This window comes from Homarus americanus, unplaced genomic scaffold (assembly GCF_018991925.1).
Source record: "Homarus americanus isolate GMGI-L3 unplaced genomic scaffold, GMGI_Hamer_2.0 scaffold27231, whole genome shotgun sequence".
In the NCBI taxonomy this organism is placed as follows: Eukaryota; Metazoa; Arthropoda; class Malacostraca; order Decapoda; family Nephropidae; genus Homarus; species Homarus americanus.
The window spans coordinates 1,871,740-1,889,024 of NW_024718545.1; the positions used below are offsets into that span (position 1 = coordinate 1,871,740).

The window sequence follows — 17,285 nt, forward strand, 5'->3', positions numbered from 1 at the left end:
TGTTGTTGTCAGTAAAGACCTTCGTGGATCATCGTTCTTTAAGGTTTAAATGTAAGAATACAACATACTAAATCTTTAAATAACAAACTTCAATAAAGCCTTATTATCTGCGAATATCAACGGTAAACTTAGAAAATTTTATATAAGTTCAGGATTATGGGTGTGAGCCGTTCAGTGGTGGAGGATAAAGTTACTAGTCTTGCTTTCTTGTGGGGGAACCTGTGGACGCCAATGGTTGCCAACAGTGCTTAACAACCTGACCAGCAGCGAATAGGATGAAATAAAATTAAGAAGAAAAAATTGCTATATCTTAAGACCATAATAATAATAATAAAGTCCACCCATTTCAAATTTCAGTTTTCTTTTACCGCGACACAGAAAATGGAGGTAAATAAACAGTTTGGTGAATGAGTTTAAATACGGGAATTAAAGTACAGACATTGAATGAGTTTAAAGGGGTTACCGTAGTACTACTGAGTGTCACTTTAATCAAATAACAATAATATAGGTCATATGAGAGGGAAACGTCATAGAAGAACAATATCTTAGAATTGTATAAATTATTGATGGTAATATTAACCAATAATAATATTAATGATAATAATAATAATAATAATAATAATAATAATAATAATAATAATACAACGGCAGCAACAACAACAATGTATAGAATAATTAACATGTAATTAATTCAGGACAGTTATATAAATTAAATTAATCTATTTTATACAAAATTTGTTAACAAAAAGATCACTTAATGGAACGTTATTCAATTTTCGCAAAATGAATATTTAGTTACAGATTAAGAGCAAAAATGTATTAGAATAAATGGATTACAGGATCATTAGGACCCCCTAGTATATATTGATTTGGTAAGGGTAGAATAGGATATGCTAGGTTAGGTTAGGTTAGGGTTAGGTAATGTTTGGATAGGTTCAGGTCTGGTTAGGTTAGGTTAGGTTAGGTGAGGTTTGGCCAATATGTTAATTTAGATTTGGTTAGGTTAGGTAAGTTAAAGGTTTGTTAGGCTGTGGTCGATTCCACTACTATTTCACAATACAAGCGATGTACTTCTATTCCATTATAATGACATACCTAATTTATGTATATTTCTCATTATTTTTTTTAATAACTGTACTAAATGAGGATAGAATGTTAGCAAACTTGTACTAACTAATTTTAGACACCACCTAACATCAAGGGTCTTTAAAATATATGAATTGCTTACATTATCATGATGTTCCCATCGACCTCAGTGACCAGTGTGGCTGGCGGGGTGATAATGTAAACTTCTGTAATGCATACCTTTATTCTGAACAAAATTCACTTCGCTAATGAGATGAATTTACGTATTGTCACAACCTTTTAATAAATATAATTTCAATATGTACTTAGATCTGGGGAGTCTTTGTGCCCTAGCTATCCTGCTGTTGCTTGACGGGCAAGGGGGGACCTAGTTGAGGTTTATAAGCATCTCAGGGGGCACTACTCAGTTGAGTGTCCTTACTTGGAGCTGGCGGACGCTCGCCCCACAAGGGGTCACAGCTCAAGATTGAAGAAGCCGCAAGTCCGGAAAACCGTGAGGGCAAACTTTTTCGGAGTGAGGGTTGTAAACTCTTGGAACAATCTACCAGAAAGTGTTGTGACGGCACCGAGTGTGAGCTCTTTCAAGAGAAGACTTGACCAACACTGGAGCGGGTTCAGGTACATTCAGGAGCCGGTGCATGCCCAGTATTTGCCAACAGTGCGTGACAGAGACGTGACCGATCGCCCGGGCGGCTAGCGAGCCGACCTTTTGGTGAAGAATATAAAGGAAAAGAGTCGTGACCGATAAACCAAGCGGCTAACAAGCTGATCAGTGGCGAAGAGGATAAAAGTAAAAGTAAAAGTTGACCTCAGTGGCACCCTCGCTACTCCAGTGTTACATCCTAGAAATACACTTTTTTTTTATTCTACCTTTTTTTTTACAGTTTTTCTGGTCCATTGTGCTGCCTTACAGCATTCCTCACCACACTTCTTCCTATGAATGGAGGATATTATACACAATCACCGTCATTAAAAATCTTTCCTTATACCTATGTGACACAAATTCTGTTTTACCATTATACCCAAGCGTGCCTTATGCCCGTATTGTTTCCTCCATGGGTTAACTATTATTCCACTCAATTTATTTTCAAGTTTCCTCAGTAGCCACTAGTGTCACAACAGACTGCCTTAGAGATTTTCACCACACTCTCTCATTGCCTTATGGGTGGTGAATCGCTGTCCTGGACACCAATAATTTAAATCTTCTATACTGTACTGTATATATTGTGACATGTTGGTTGTATACCCACACCTCGTCTCCACTCCCACAAAAATAATTTATCATCATTCGCAATTGACAACAAATTTTACACTGATCGACACATTCACTTCACCAGATTAACCTTGACGACTTTATGAATTTGCTGCCCAAATTGTAAAAAAATTTTGTTATAGACACAACACATTTTGCAACAAACACAACTATTTTTTAATAATGTAGAAAATGCCTACTACAACAACAACAACAAAAAATGTTGCTTGGATTTGGGTCAGTATAAGCAGAGTTGCATGGGTTTCAGATCAGCATAAAGTTGTGATGCTTTACTTTATCCTCTTCACATTCATAGTTTTTTCTGATACTGTAATGATTTACTGCCCAGCATGTCAGGCTAATCTTTTTAGAGATAGTAATGTATAGAATTGTGGAAAAGGGTGAAAATACTGTAATACTGTTTTGTATATCATAGTGGATGGCTATTTTACATTTTAAAACTTTGATGAACACTTCTGAAACGCAAATTTCACATACTTTTTGCTGCCACACACAACACCTCAAATCATTATCATCATCATCAAAGGGAAGTAAAAAAAATAACATCACTTTTTATAGATTATTATTATTTACAGGGACAGTGTTTATTGCAGTCATTGTTGTACCATGAACCTAACCCCTTTTTTCCCACTTGATTGAGGTTTTTAAATTCAAGGTTTCTGTATTCACAAAGTTTTCAAGAAGACATGAAGACAATCTTTGCAAATCCAACAGTCTTACGCCCTTATTATTAAACAACATCTTTCATTGAAGAGGGTCGTCGTGTTTCAACCCGAGTTGTAGACTAAATGAGTCCTGGACACCGCAGTACAGTACTTAACGGGGTGGTGTGGCAGTAAGATTAACTAATTCCAATATTATAAATTAATTTTATTGGAATTAGTTAATTTTACCACCACACCGCCCCGTTAAGTACTGTACTGCGGTGTCCCTCAGGACTCACTTAGTTTACAACTCGGGTTGAAACACGACGACCCTCTTCAATGAAAGATGTTGTTTAATAATACGGGCATTATTATTTTACTCTTCAATCCTCTACAAAATTTTCTTGCACAATAATGCTTTTACTGCATCTCCTATTACCTGTTTACACTGTCTCTTAGTATTGTAGTAAAGCATCCATCTACATGAGAAGGGTTAGGTTTTGCAGTCTGATGCCAGATTTACAACGATTCTGTAAAGTGTACTTGTCTCCTAAATGGAGTTATGTGAACATAGAATGTTAATGTAAACTTTATGCTACTTTGGAAGTTCTTGTTGTGTCAGCTAGTGAGGCACATTCTTTCTTCACATCTATAACTATGAGGTAAATTTAAAGCACAATCCTTTAAGAATCCCAGCACTGGGCTTTAACATACAGTATAGGTATAAATGCCCACCTCCTATGCATTCCAAATGAACATTACTTGAACCTTTTTATAGTTGTTATTGGTGGTGTTCCTGTTGTTCTTTGTATAAATATCTGCAAAACATAACCCTGACATATATTTTACATAAAAAAAAAATTGCCAATGATAGTCTCATAGACAAGATAATCTTTGCCAGGTCATTGAACTTTGAATGGTATCATGATGTTATTGGTCCTGAGAAGTGTTGCAAGGCTTGAGAGGAAAGGGTCTGATGGAGACACATTCTCCTCCTGCATCAACGTCCAAAGTGATAGTCCTTTTTTACCATCATTCTGTGCATCTGAAGAAGAAGTAATAATTTAGCTGAATATTCCATTTCAAAAGGAAGCAATGTGATATCTTTATATAAAAAGATGCAAATTGCAATCCATAAACCTAATTAAAAGAATATCTACTGCAGCAGCATACAAACACACCACAAGGTACAGATACAGTATACTGTACTGTATATTCAATATAATCAGAGGTGAATAGAATTCGTGGAACCAGAAGTAAAACTTTACTAAGTAAAATTTTCAATCTTTTCCACAAGAATACTGAAATATGGTAGCTATTTTATGTTATGCTGATTTGCATTCATTTGCTTTCGTTTAGTGATTTCTGAACATTTATTCAAATTACCAGTCTTCTCTTTCCTTCCTCAATCTTTTCATGCAATTTAATTCAACATCTATTCTCACTCTTTTGATATATCAAAATATAAGTTCAACAGAAAATTGGTTACTTGTCCTTACATGCACTAAGGTATTTCATGTGTTTAACCTTTCAAATATAGGTGTACTGTAGTAATCTCCCTGTTAGCCGGAATCCCTGATCCCCGGAACTCTCAAGAGACTGAAAGAAATCAGGCTGGAAAAATTCTGGGAAAACTTTCTCCATTCCGGGTGCATTTTCCAGAAAAACTCCAAGAAGGTTCCAAGAAAATATCTCCAAACCTCTCAATTCTGGGCCTGGGAATAAATTGTCCCAGAGTTCCGTGAAATTGCATCATGCTCCAACAAATCCCCATGTGCCAGGTGTGTGGGTGGTCTAGCTGCTTGAATCTCTTAGCTCATATTCTGCTGCAATTGTATAAGGTTGTTCCCTCGCTAGCTGCTGTTTTTGCTTACAATTTGTGTTGTTCAGTACTGTACATTACTGTGTCAGGACACAATCAGCCAAGATTACAGTGTTAAAACAGTGTTAAGATGTAAAAAATTATTAGTTATGTATACTGTACTGTACATTCAGTAAGTGGGAAACACTGGAGCACCTTAGTGTTTGTCTATATTCAAGACATCTTCAGGTCATAAGACCCACTAATCCCCCACCCTGACACTGGGTGACCTGACATTGTATCAGGTCAGGTAAGTAGCATGAGACCTACTAATTCCCTACCCCACCTCCATCACAAGTGGTAAAATGTAAAAAGTAATTACAGTTACGTATTACATTAGGCAGAGCATGTGCCTACTATAGGCTCAAGATGACAGCATCTGCTGGTGAGTACAGTATATACAGTACAGTTGTAGTATACATTATTTTTTTATTTACAATATATTTTAGGTGTACAAAGGTGTTTGCATAAATAAACACATGTACAGCTCTGTGCTAGGTGCGTAGTTTAGACATGGGAAAGTTTTCCCCAGTGCAGCGTAGAAAATTTCACTGTCTTGGCTGTGACACACAGCTCCATTCACACCCATATCATATAGATTTATTTTTTAATATACCCTGTACTTACTTAACCAAACTTACGATAAACTATTCAGGATAATTTTGGGAAAAGGTAAAGTTTTCTAACTTAATTAGAACTGATTTTAAGGGCTCCAGTATCAAAATTTTTTTAATTTTTTCATAAAAGGATTGAGTCCCCATTATTATATTGTGCTGAAATATTTTGTTAAAGGATCTTTTATTAGAATAGTCTTATAGAGAATTTATCTGGATCATCTCTCTAACAGTATTAGAACAGATACTGTGAATAACAGTTTATACACTTTTTGGCAAGACATAAATATTTTTGTTCGTGCCCGTAGTCCAAATGTAATGGGAAAGTGTTTGTCCTTGGGAGATGAAATGAGGAGATGCGTAGTTTAGAGTCGAGGTGAGATGCTTGGTTTAGACTCTCTTAGACTCTTGGAAAACTTTCCACCAATTGTTCCGGCTAACAGGGTATGTCAATTTCTCTAAGGTTGTATAAACAAAGAGAAAAGGGATTTTATAATTTTTCTCATCATGTTCTCCTTTAACATCTACTTAAGAAAAGACTAACTGTATATATCAAGTAGAGAACAAAAGATTATTTGGCGGTTAATGACACTATTTCCTCTGGAGGCACTGAGGAGATGTAGTAAAGCATCTTCTCGCTCCATCTTGGAATACAATTTACACATTTTAGTCAGCTGGTGTACATCAACTTCTTCATCTAAATTCTGCAAAAAAGAGAAAAAAGAGAGTAACAGAACAAGCTAATAATGTGTTTCTGTACATAATTATAACCACCAAAAATATATGAAAGACTTGCTGAAAGTATACTGTGTGCAGTAATATTTACACACTGCAAACAACCAATTCTGACATATGAGGTGAATAGAAGAGCAAGGGCCTATGTCTGAATCACTCAACTCAGTTCAATGTTTTCTGCCCTTGTTTTCTTTTAGGGATTGCACCATGCTGGAGGCATATCCACATTGCCTGACACCATTATCTTAAAAGAGGAATGTTGGGGCTATGAGGTGACATAGAAAATTGGAAATTGAGCAATCCAGTGATATGCCCTTGCTGTTGTAAATCCTCATATAATGGACTAATAATGAATTATTTTCATATAACAAGAATATTCATATGTTAACTTATAAAGGGTATTCCCACAACTTTCCTGTTTCACATGTTACAATGCTACTGGAGAAGCACTTTAGGTGGAAGCACGTGCATTAACATTACTGCCATCAAGTTCAATCAAATATTAAACTATCTGTTCCAATACTTATTTTATCTGGTAAATGAAAGAATGCTTACAAAAAAAAAAGAAGAGAAAATTCACTCTTGCAACACACAGGTCTAACTCATTTGGGAACCCCACTGATGAGAAAATCTGTATTATTCATGACAAACACTTGGCCTAGCCATTTCATCTGTTCTGAAAAAAATACAACTTTATGACATGAATACCACTGAGGGTAAAACTACAGTACAGTGATATCTCCATTAGCCGAAACAATTGGTGCAGAGCACTTTCTTGATGAAGCTGTGAAGCCAACCTTGGCTAGCTGTGAATTTACATTCACTTGCTGGCTGTCCTTCTCGCTGAAGCAGACGTGTCTGTATTTCCATTTCCTCATTCTTTATCATTGGACCAGATATCGCAGCTTTACGCCATTGCATATTTTCAAGAGGTGAATCAGAAAGACTGTACGGGCGAGCATGAATGTGTGAGTGAGCAGCCACGGTGGCGCCTCTGGTGAGCAAATAACGCATTTGTTTGCCATGGCAGTACATTTTAAATATTTCCTGCCCGATTCCCTCGCAAAATAAATAGATTTATAGCTATATATTGAAAAATGTCGATAATTTTGGTAGTTGCGATATAAAAAAAATCTTTATAAAAAATTGCTATATATCCCGACCCTACTGTACTGGGAAAAATTTCTTGGAATTTTTCAGAAAATGTGCCCCTCGGAAAATCGTTCCCAAAGCTGTAATTTCCTGGCTTTGAGAACGATTTTCCGAGAAAATTTCAATTCCGGCTATCGGAGAGTTTCGGGTTTGAGGGATTCCGGCGAACAGATATTACTTGCTCCGTAAAGGTAAAACACTCTTTTTTTCTTGTTACGAGAGGTTTAGTAAGAAATTAATGATGGGCAACTAAATTTCTGGTCCAATTGTCAAGTGCCATACAGATAGCAAAATTAAGAATATTAGTGGGCTTCACTAAATAGTGGAGCTTGTTCCAGTTATAAAACTAACAATTCTCTGGTGTCCCTTAAACTAACCTGTAAAACATTTCTAGCCACATCAGGACACCCTGTTTCCAAGCAGGCAAACATCAAATCATGCTGAGCTTGTAAAGACCCATATTGATGAACAATGAGGCTAAACATCTGCTCCAAAAGCCCATTGGCTGTGTCAGACTGCTCATCACCACTGTTGATAAATAAGAGGAGAATTTGTTTTACAGTACACTCTCAATTACCCACGGTGGTTATGAACCCTCATTGCTTCACACAACCCAGTGCCACATGCTTTCCCAAAAATCACTCGATACCACACTTTTTTTTTTTCCAATTTATGGTTTTGTCAACTGCTGGAACAGATTTGCTCAGTCATAGTGTACCAATTTCAGAATCTGGCCTACTCCTGATAATTCACACAACAAATCACACATCACAAGCACACCTCATCCCCTTGGGTCATTCAAAACCTTGCTTTATAATCGAACATAATTATTATTTAATAATTCAATAATAAAATGTCATAATTCTTCTATAATTCTTATTTATAAAACTTTTAACAAAACTCAACAGCACAGACACTGACTTTATCCAACTAGGCAAAAAAATCGAGGACTCACCATTTGACAGAACTCGGTAAAGTTATTTTCATGCTTAATTCTTTATAGTGATGAAGGAGTAGAAGTAGCATTTCCATCCTCTTGGGGAGAAGTTTGTAAGTTTTGTAAATAACTTTGGCAACTTCTACTGCTCCTGGTATATCACCACTGTAAATAAATGTAAAGTATTAACAAGGTTTTTAGACATCAGAACAAGTCATCAGCAGCATTTTATGGCCATTTTCTAGACTTGTGTGGGTTATCTGGTGGCAGCTCTCCATGCCGAACCATCAAGAGAATTATAAAACAATTTCACTTAAGTTTTCCCTTGATGCATAATGACAAAGTAATATTGAAAGTGGGTCCCATCGTCCTGACAGCCTGTAAATACAGTATACAAGCATTCTTCAATTTATGAAAGGGTTCCCTGCCTGAAAAACTTTAAATGCGCTGTATACTGTACAATGATCATAAGCCAATAATATTCATAATAAGTGAAACTTTCCATACAATAATGATTTCATACCTGTGTTGTACTTATGAGAATCCAGACAAGATTTGAAACAAAGTGAACAGTATGAAATGCTCACCAAAATCTATAATATTTCTATAGTAGTACACCTACAGTACTAATTGGAAATAGAATCTCTACAAAAAAAAATCTCACACTCGACCCCTGATGAGTTATTACATCATCCTAAATACATGTTGCTTTGGTTATATGGTGCAAACACTGTTGTCAGTTAACTGACACTACACTCACACTCTCTCGTGCATTGCTGGTAATATCCACACCACCAAAATTTTATTCAGTTCCAAATTCCACACTTTCTCTTATAATATTGTACATAATTAGCAATGAAATTTAAGAATACCAAATATTGTAAGTTCCTTTTATTTAATTTATCATACATTACAGTAGTACATGAGAGTAAATGAGGAGAAACTGGACAAACAAGCAACTGGCTGAGTGACTGTGCTGGTGGAGATGAGTCTACTTGTCCCCAGTGAGTTTGAGGAGAAAATTATGGAACCTGTAGGAGATTGAGGACACACTGAAAGTTTGTTTGTAGACTTTAAGTGTTAAAGAATATTGAAGAAAGTTAGTGAAATAAGCAAGAATATTGGTAGCAAAAAAATATATACGTACTGTATTATTTAGCATACTTTTACCATGACAAGAAAATTTATGAAAAGGGTAAAAAATAAATTTCAGAGCAATAGAATTTTTGTTTGTAAATCTAATCATAGGACAAATTAAATTTTTTTGTAACTTTGGATTTCCAGTGTCTTGTGAGGTACAGTAGTGAAATGGGCAATGGGAAAGTTAGGGGTCGAGAAGTTTTCTTGTACAAATGGTTATAGCATTATTTGAGGCTCAAGAGTCTCTGTAAGAGTAAATGGTGAGGAAAGTGAAGAATCTGGGGTGAAAGTTGAGGTCAATCAAGGATCTGTTTTGAACCCCTTTTGGTTTGTCAGTGTGTTAGATACACTACGGTACACTGTATTGTGAAATGTTGGAACTTGTCTGCCCTGGGACTTGCTGTGTATTGATGTCTTAATGCTGATAGCTGATAATATTAAAGATATAGTGGAGAAAAATAAAAAGGAAGGACGGAATGGATTCTAAGGGTGTGAGGGCAGCTGGGTGTTGAAAATAATGTACAGTAGTGACATGGTTTAGCACAGAAGTAGGTTAATGTAGTTTGGGCATGTGGAGAGAATGGTAAAGGCTAATTGGGTCAAAAGATTCATGAATCTGAATGTGAAAAGGAAGAGAGGTAGGGGTAGGCCAAGAATGATAAGGGAAGAAGGTTAAAAGAAACAACCACAGGGATAAGAACCTGATGAGAGGCTGCAAGAGACCATGTACCATGGATAGCTACCATCGGGAAATCACAGCTAACCCACACAAGCATGGAAAATTACGATAAAATGGCAATACTAATGATGATGACGCTTGCAAGATTTTCCCATTAGGATGAACATTGGCTAGACAGTGGTTGATTCACTAATGTGGGTCACCCACTCTCTTACTGTGTTGGTAGTCCACTAAAGAGTGCTGCACCATCAGCTAATGGGCTTTATTCTATTGCTGAGCATGTAAGGGCTAGTGTGCAAGGAGAGAACCCAGTCTCTTTTGCCAGCTGAGAATAAAACCTGGGACCTTTCACTTGTGAGGTGAATACAGTACTCTATTTACTAAAATACACATTACATTTATTACAGGTCGAGGATCCTTTATCCAAAAACCTTGGGGCCAACTGCATTTTAGTTTTCAGATACTGTATTTTCAGTTTCCAGATGGCTAGACTTACTTGCACTACAATAGCCAAAGCTTAGGCTACCCTACACAGGCCTGAATCCAGACCTCAAATTTAATTAATTAAATTTTTCTACTTACAGCACCACTTCCCACCTCTTGCATTTAAGATATTTTTATAGTACAGGTAGTGATAATTTTGCTTAGGTATTCTTCAATACTTTAGGCTTAAGCAATGTTTGGTTTAATCTACTGATGATGAACTGTACATAAAACATTGAGTAAACTTCACCAATGACATTCTCTCACTCACTAACGCTACTGCTTCAAGCCACATGCAATTATTGCTAGTTTGTTGTATTTATATACCAGTACTTTAAAATATTTTTACTGTAAATATGATTTTGTTTGGGTATTCTTTAACTTAGTAGTGATTTGTGTGAACACTGAAGTTTGTAGGTTACATGTTAAGATGGGTGGATACATTGGCAGCCAGGTCAGCTGATTGTTTTAACTACCTACTCTGTAGGCTTGGCCTACATTTATCTTTATTAATGCAGCTTGTTGTGTGTTTCATTGCAGTCTTTGTTATAGTTATGGGTTTAATAAACAGGGGGTCTGGCTCAAGCACATCACATGAATGGCTGATATAGCATAGTGGTGCAAATGCACAGTTTTCTCACATTCCTCATTTCTTTACAAATGGAATTTACACGTTGATCTTTTACTGCACGTACAGTTCTTCATAAACCAAAATTACGGACATAAAAATTATTAGAGTTCAATTATCCTTTCATCAAAGATACCCAGGCTTTCATACGCTCATACAATTGGCTCCGTTAATAACTTTCCATTTTTGGATTCTTTTCAGTTTTCAGAATTTTGTATAAAGGCTCCTCAAATTATAATATCCTCAGCAATATTACTGTACATTAAAAACAATACAGATAACAAACCTGTTTAATTTGCACTGCAATAAGGGTACCACAATATAATTTTCTGGCCTCACAAGCCCTGCAGAGAGAAGTGTATCAAGCAGCTGCTTTGTTAACTTGTAATCACAAGTTGTGGCTGCAGCAGTCAACAGATTTCCACAGTTTTCTTTAATTTGCTTGAAATCTATAGTCCTGGTTACATCTAAGTGTATATATTCTTTCAAAGTCTTAACTGCCTCTGTAAGTGAGAAAGATATCTTGTTTACAATGCAGTAAATAGAGAACAATCCATTACTGCTGCATTTCACCTTAAAACACCTGTTCAATCAACTTAGGTCCTGACTCTACAAACTTTAAATTAGTGAAAAATAACATTTGTTATGGCACTTTTCAGTAGCTCTTCATAATGTCATATATGAGCTCTTAAATTCTAGAATGTAACATTTAAAATCCTTGCCTTGTCTTCTCCCCTTTTCAACTAAGAGCGTACAAAGGTCAAGTACTTTGTTACAGTCCAGGGTGTATGATGGATGAGCCACTTGGATGCTGGTGTACATGTTAATAGCTGCATCAACATTTTTGTTCCTGATGTAGGCTACTAATATCCTGGCCATTGTTTCAACACTTGGTTTCACATGATTAATTTTTGCTTTCTGTAAAGAAAAACCGATGATGGGATATAAGAAGAGTGAGGGTTGATGTCAGAAGACTGCCAAAAAATTGGAAAACTATAGCTCAGTCAATGGTTTCAATTTATCATGTACCTGAAGCAAGGGAATTGGTTATGAACAATAAAATGATTCCCCTAGGCCTGTTGTTAGCCTTTAAATGACAAGATAGTAAATAGATGATGAGCACCTTTTGTCCCTCATGATGAACATCATCTATTTGACAAAGATTTTCCATGCCATAATTTTTAAGTTTGACGACAGATTGCTATTCAGCTGATTTATTGTGACAACACAATTTTTCCTTCCCTATACTGGTCCATCCCTCCATCAGTAGAGTTTTATTTGTTTGATGTTGTTGTAGCGGTGGAAGTACTGTATCTGGTAATTACAGTGACACGTCACACAGAAAAACCCCTCACTGCAGTAGTGATGCCTTGACACCCTATAAAAATAAGTAAATTAATATGGGAATCAGAGTGGGAATGAGACAAGAACTGGTAGAGTTGCTGAAAAAATTCAGAAATGATAGCTATTGTGTGAGCTAAGGCAATAATGCACTGATGAGCCAGCCATTAATGTAGAAGAAGTGCTTAGAAACCAAGAGGAAAGAAAGGTAAATGTGCTTCTCCTCGTGTTGCACATGTACCGGATAGATGTGCACCGACACATTCATGAGGTGTTTGTGGTGCAGAAAACTGAAGTACTGTAGTGACAATACTTTGGACCCCAAAATAATCGTGGAAAACCTATGAAATAATATCGCCTTTAAGGATTTATTTTTTCTTTTACCAAGTTGATGCCCAATGTCCATCAACTTGCTCTTTATGATTACCGAAAGAAATGAAACTACTGTATCTGAGAAGACGCCGGTGTTTGGAAAGTACATGGAGAGGTACTATCAACAGCATTATCACGACTCCAATCCACATTCCCATAAACCCAGCCCCATCAAATATCAGTCTCCATAATTACACTGTACCCTCATTAATTTGGATTGTTATAATTCAGATTTCGGCTTACAGTAATTCGTATGTTTTTAAAAAATGATCTGAACAATTTGCATTCGGAATGAATCTGAAATAACCGGGCAGTTCTGAAAAGTCGATTACAGTAATATCTCCGTTAGCCGGAATCCCTCAAACCCGAAACTCTCTGATAGCCGGAATTAAAATTTTCTCAAAATCGTTCCCAAAGCCGTAATTTTCCAGAAAATTCCAGCTTTGGGAACGATTTTCCGAGAGGCACATTTTCCGGAAAATTCAGAGAAAATTTTCCTGACACCTGGAAAATTCAGGAAAATTCCTGGGATGGGGAAGTTTTTTTCCGAGTTTGAGAGGTGAAAATCAGCAGCATTTTCTGGAACTTCCATTACCCGGAAAATTCCGGGGACGAGGGATTTTTCCAGCTTTGAGAGTCGTCTCGTTACACGGAAATATCTCATTCCCGGAAGTACTCTACACCAATTGTTCCGGCTAATGGGGATATTACTGTATTATTATAGGAATACTCTATACGTATTACGAAATGGATTAGGATGAATGAATTACACTATAGGAATAGAATATGATTTATAGTAAGATGCTGTACAACAGTATGTTTGGCAGCCCGTGATCCCTTGATTACAACAGTATGCAATTCACCATAATTCCCATGTTATTTAGGTTCATTTGGTGCTGGGTAAATAAAAAATTATCAAAAAATAAATAATTTTCCAAAAAAAATTCACACTCAATCCCAGATGAGCTATTGCACCATAGTATATTCTCAGTCACTTGTTTACAGAGCTGTAACAGCTGATCGGTCCTGCTGACCCGCTCTCCCTAATAATGTTGCCAGCACTCACCATCTCTCAAGCACCACTGTTGTCACTGCTGAAGAGGGTTGGTGCTTACCACAGGATCTGTCATGAGCACTTGGTATATAATATTGTAGCATATTTATCAAAACTCATTTAGTATTATTGAAGTGCATAATGTTTCTCCATATGCCCTGGTTAATTCACTGATCAGTTGTCTAAGGGCCAAAGTAGCCAAATCAAGTCATGTATCAATTAATTTAAAAAAAGAAATTAAAAATTAAAATGTTATAAGACAATGGTGCCTTATCAGCTCACCTTACAGTGTTACATTTATTTATTATCGTAATAAGTACTGTACTGTATTCTTTATTATTACTGTACGTACATTTTGAAAATATTTACGTTTCCACAGTAATTATAAATACAGTAGATTATTTTATGTGGAAGGCAAGGGGCAAAAAATTAATGAATAATCAAACAAAAAAAAATCAGAAATTGTCAAATGCCATCATGTCAAAATATTTCAAACTTCGTTAATTTTGATTTTTCGGTACCGTAATTTGAATGATCCAGACTTTTTGGTCGAGTTAATGAGGGTATAGTGTATAATGTAGAAATAATAAAAATATACAGTATATGATTATTTTAATCATCTTGATACATGGTTTCTGTCTTATTGAAATGTTTCTTTAGTCTGAAACATTGCAAAAGGGAGAGTCAAGAGAGTGATACCTTCTGATACAGCTTATCCTTTTATTCTCAGGTCAAATTACAAATTGTATACTGTACTGTACAATATTGTATATTTTCTATTATTGAAGATGTTTTATTATTTATGATGAATTGTACACCATAAGAGACCGATCATACGAGAATATACCAACTTTCAATTTGTTTATTATTTTTCCCCTATCAGAGCATACAGTTTACATAAAGAGCTCCTCTTGCTAAAGGGTTAAGAGCAGTGTCGATACAGCAATTTGAGGACTAAGCCTTTGATACACAGAGTCAGTATGGCAAGCACTGCACTCAACCACCTTCATATCCCTAACTGTAAATTTAAGTACAGTATGTACAGTACCCAGGCATGAACCAGTGACCTCTAGAGCAAGCAGTAAGGTCTATCTCCACTCAGCTGCTTAACCTCAGGGTTATGTAAAAGAAGTGCCTTTTCTCCCTCCAAAATCATTTTATTGCTGGATGTATAAGAGATTGAGTACAAGGAAGGAATTTAGTCTTCTACTCTGGCCAAGAATCAAACCCAGAACAAAAATTTTTCAAACATCACTTTGCAGTACTTACATTCAGAAGGTTCAAAACACTCTCAGTGTCGTCTTGAGTCGCATGCAAGAGAAGCAGAATGCGAAGGGTTCCCTGCATGCTCAACCCATTTGCTTCATGTTCAATAAGGTGGTCATCTAACACTTCTGCTTTACTCTCCTGCAGTTTGAAATTTTCTAATTAAAATAAAATTGAAAATATTTAGATACAGTACTGGATACAGTACAGTACACTATACTACATAATACAAAATTCTGTCAGATACTTTATCCCGTGAGACCCTCTATGTTACTCCACTGTACAGTATACTATGTTAAGCAGGGCATGCCTGTACTTAATTAAGACTCATCTCTTTGTATAATGCTGTACAGGTACTACTACTACTACTATACAGTATTATCTAATTTCAATAACATTGATAACAATACAAAGAGCTAATATGCCAAAAAACATATCATTTACACTTACAGTGTGAGGCAGGAAGCTGTGCTCCTTCTCCTCAAGTGGTTCACTTATTTTGGGGCTACTAACAATACTGGGATTACTTCTTATACCATACTGTATGCACCTGTTGGATCAAGTAAAAAAAATCAGAATGTGGTAGTGTATTGTAGTAACACATCAGGGGCGGTTCCAGGAATATCAAAAGGGGGGGAGGGGTCCAAGAAGCTGTGGGTGATTCAACATAACGAGCGCAGTGAGTCCACCCAGCTGGGGTTGGGGGGGGGGCCACTGTAAGCCCCCCCCCCACAGAATTTGTTTTTAAATCTGACCAATATCATGGGCATTTTGAGGCCACCTTGAAGCCATTTTGACCCCATGCACACTTGATATTTTGGAGAAATTCTGAAATCAATTGTACAGCAAATACTTTTTACTTTACAAAAATGCCTGAATACAATACTGCATTAAGAAAAAGTATTGGAATTTTCTGGTGAAAGGGGGGCTCCAGACCCCCAGGACCCTCTTGGATCCGCCCTTGCATATTGACATAAAACATTACACCTCTATATTCAACACCAAATTACAGTCCCACCCTACCTCAACTCAGGAGACAGATCATGTGACCTGATTCCTTTGTTCAATGTCTTTATCCCTTGCTTTATTCTATTATTTGTACAGTACGGTATTCCCTTAAAGCCTGATGGGGTTAGGTAAAATGGACCCCGTGAGAAAGCAAAATCCCAGAGCATCAACATCATCACTAAGCATGAACACTAAAATTTCGGTTATACTAACACTTGTACATTCGAGTGTGTACAGCCTATTATCTGCCTAGAGCACACACCCACACACACACACACAAATCACCATCACTCGTCTCCTGTGTTGCACCAATGGAAGTATTCACCTTGAAAAGTCCCTGGAGGAATGGTTGCCACTGGTCGATAAGGCGGAGAATGAATTCCTTATGATACAACAGCTAATAACACGTGTTAACTTGAGTGGCTGAATCAAGCATAGCCGGGAAGCCATTGTAAACAAACAAACTAGGATCCAAACAATGCGTTCTTGAGAAGTACTTTACTTTAACCGTTCTTTTAGGTATATATAACTGGCGGGTGTGAGCGTCCAATAGTGTTACGACCCTCTCATCTCACAGCTTACCCAGCTTCCACCACTGGCTAGAGTCGTATGTACAGAAGCAGTAGATATCTCACAAGTGTTGTCGAATTACCACTGGCTGTCGGTATCTCGGCTCCCACCTGTCCTCCACCTCCGACATCGGATCAGTGTATCTCAGGCCTTTGACAGACTTCGTACCTGTGTCTTCAGCTGTAGGAAGTTGAAATTATCTACAAAGTTGCACGTATATCGAGCAGTGGTCCTCCCTACCCTGCTATATGGCAGCGAGACATGGGTCACATACAGGAGGCACCTCGAGACACTTGAAAACTTTCACCAATGTAGTCTACGTTCCATCCTCTGAGTTCACTGGGAAGACAAGAGAACAAATGCCAGTATTCTCGCTGACACCAACTGTTGGAGCATCGAGGCTACCATTTTCCACTAACTACTATGCTGGACTGGCCATATT

The 17,285-nt window shown here is 36.9% G+C and overlaps 1 protein-coding gene across 3 annotated transcripts; it reads right to left on the reverse strand.

The window, feature by feature from the left end:
• Positions 1-3,295: 3,295 nt before the first annotated feature.
• LOC121859708 (leucine-rich PPR motif-containing protein, mitochondrial-like) lies at positions 3,296-16,818 on the reverse strand. Of its 3 annotated transcripts, XM_042356631.1 has the most exons (9): positions 16,599-16,810; positions 15,716-15,815; positions 15,269-15,406; positions 11,955-12,150; positions 11,519-11,735; positions 8,321-8,467; positions 7,743-7,893; positions 6,023-6,182; positions 3,296-4,048 (listed from the first exon to the last, which is right to left on the reverse strand). In XM_042356631.1, exons 1-9 carry the CDS (start codon positions 16,721-16,723, stop codon positions 3,906-3,908), a joined length of 1,377 nt encoding a protein of 458 aa, XP_042212565.1. In that variant the 5' UTR covers positions 16,724-16,810; the 3' UTR covers positions 3,296-3,905. The 3 variants fall into 3 exon arrangements, with proteins under 3 accessions (XP_042212565.1, XP_042212566.1, XP_042212567.1); XM_042356632.1 differs by lacking the exon at positions 6,023-6,182 and having other exon boundaries at positions 16,599-16,818; XM_042356633.1 differs by lacking the exon at positions 16,599-16,810 and having other exon boundaries at positions 15,269-15,423; positions 15,716-15,817.
• Between the last annotated feature and the right edge of the window lie 467 nt (positions 16,819-17,285).

What these genes read in the sequence shown, in the direction of transcription:
- LOC121859708 (XM_042356631.1), bottom strand. Translation starts at nt 16,723, where the DNA reads ATGGCTTCCCGGCTATGCTTGATTCAGCCACTCAAGTTAACACGTGTT. An exon ending in TTACCGAGTTCTGTCAAATG is followed by an intron (nt 7,894 to 8,320) that starts GTGAGTCCTCGA and finishes ATTTATCAACAG; the next exon opens with TGGTGATGAGCAGTCTGACA. An exon ending in TTCTCTACTTGATATATACA is followed by an intron (nt 4,049 to 6,022) that starts GTTAGTCTTTTC and finishes CTTCTTCTTCAG; the next exon opens with ATGCACAGAATGATGGTAAA.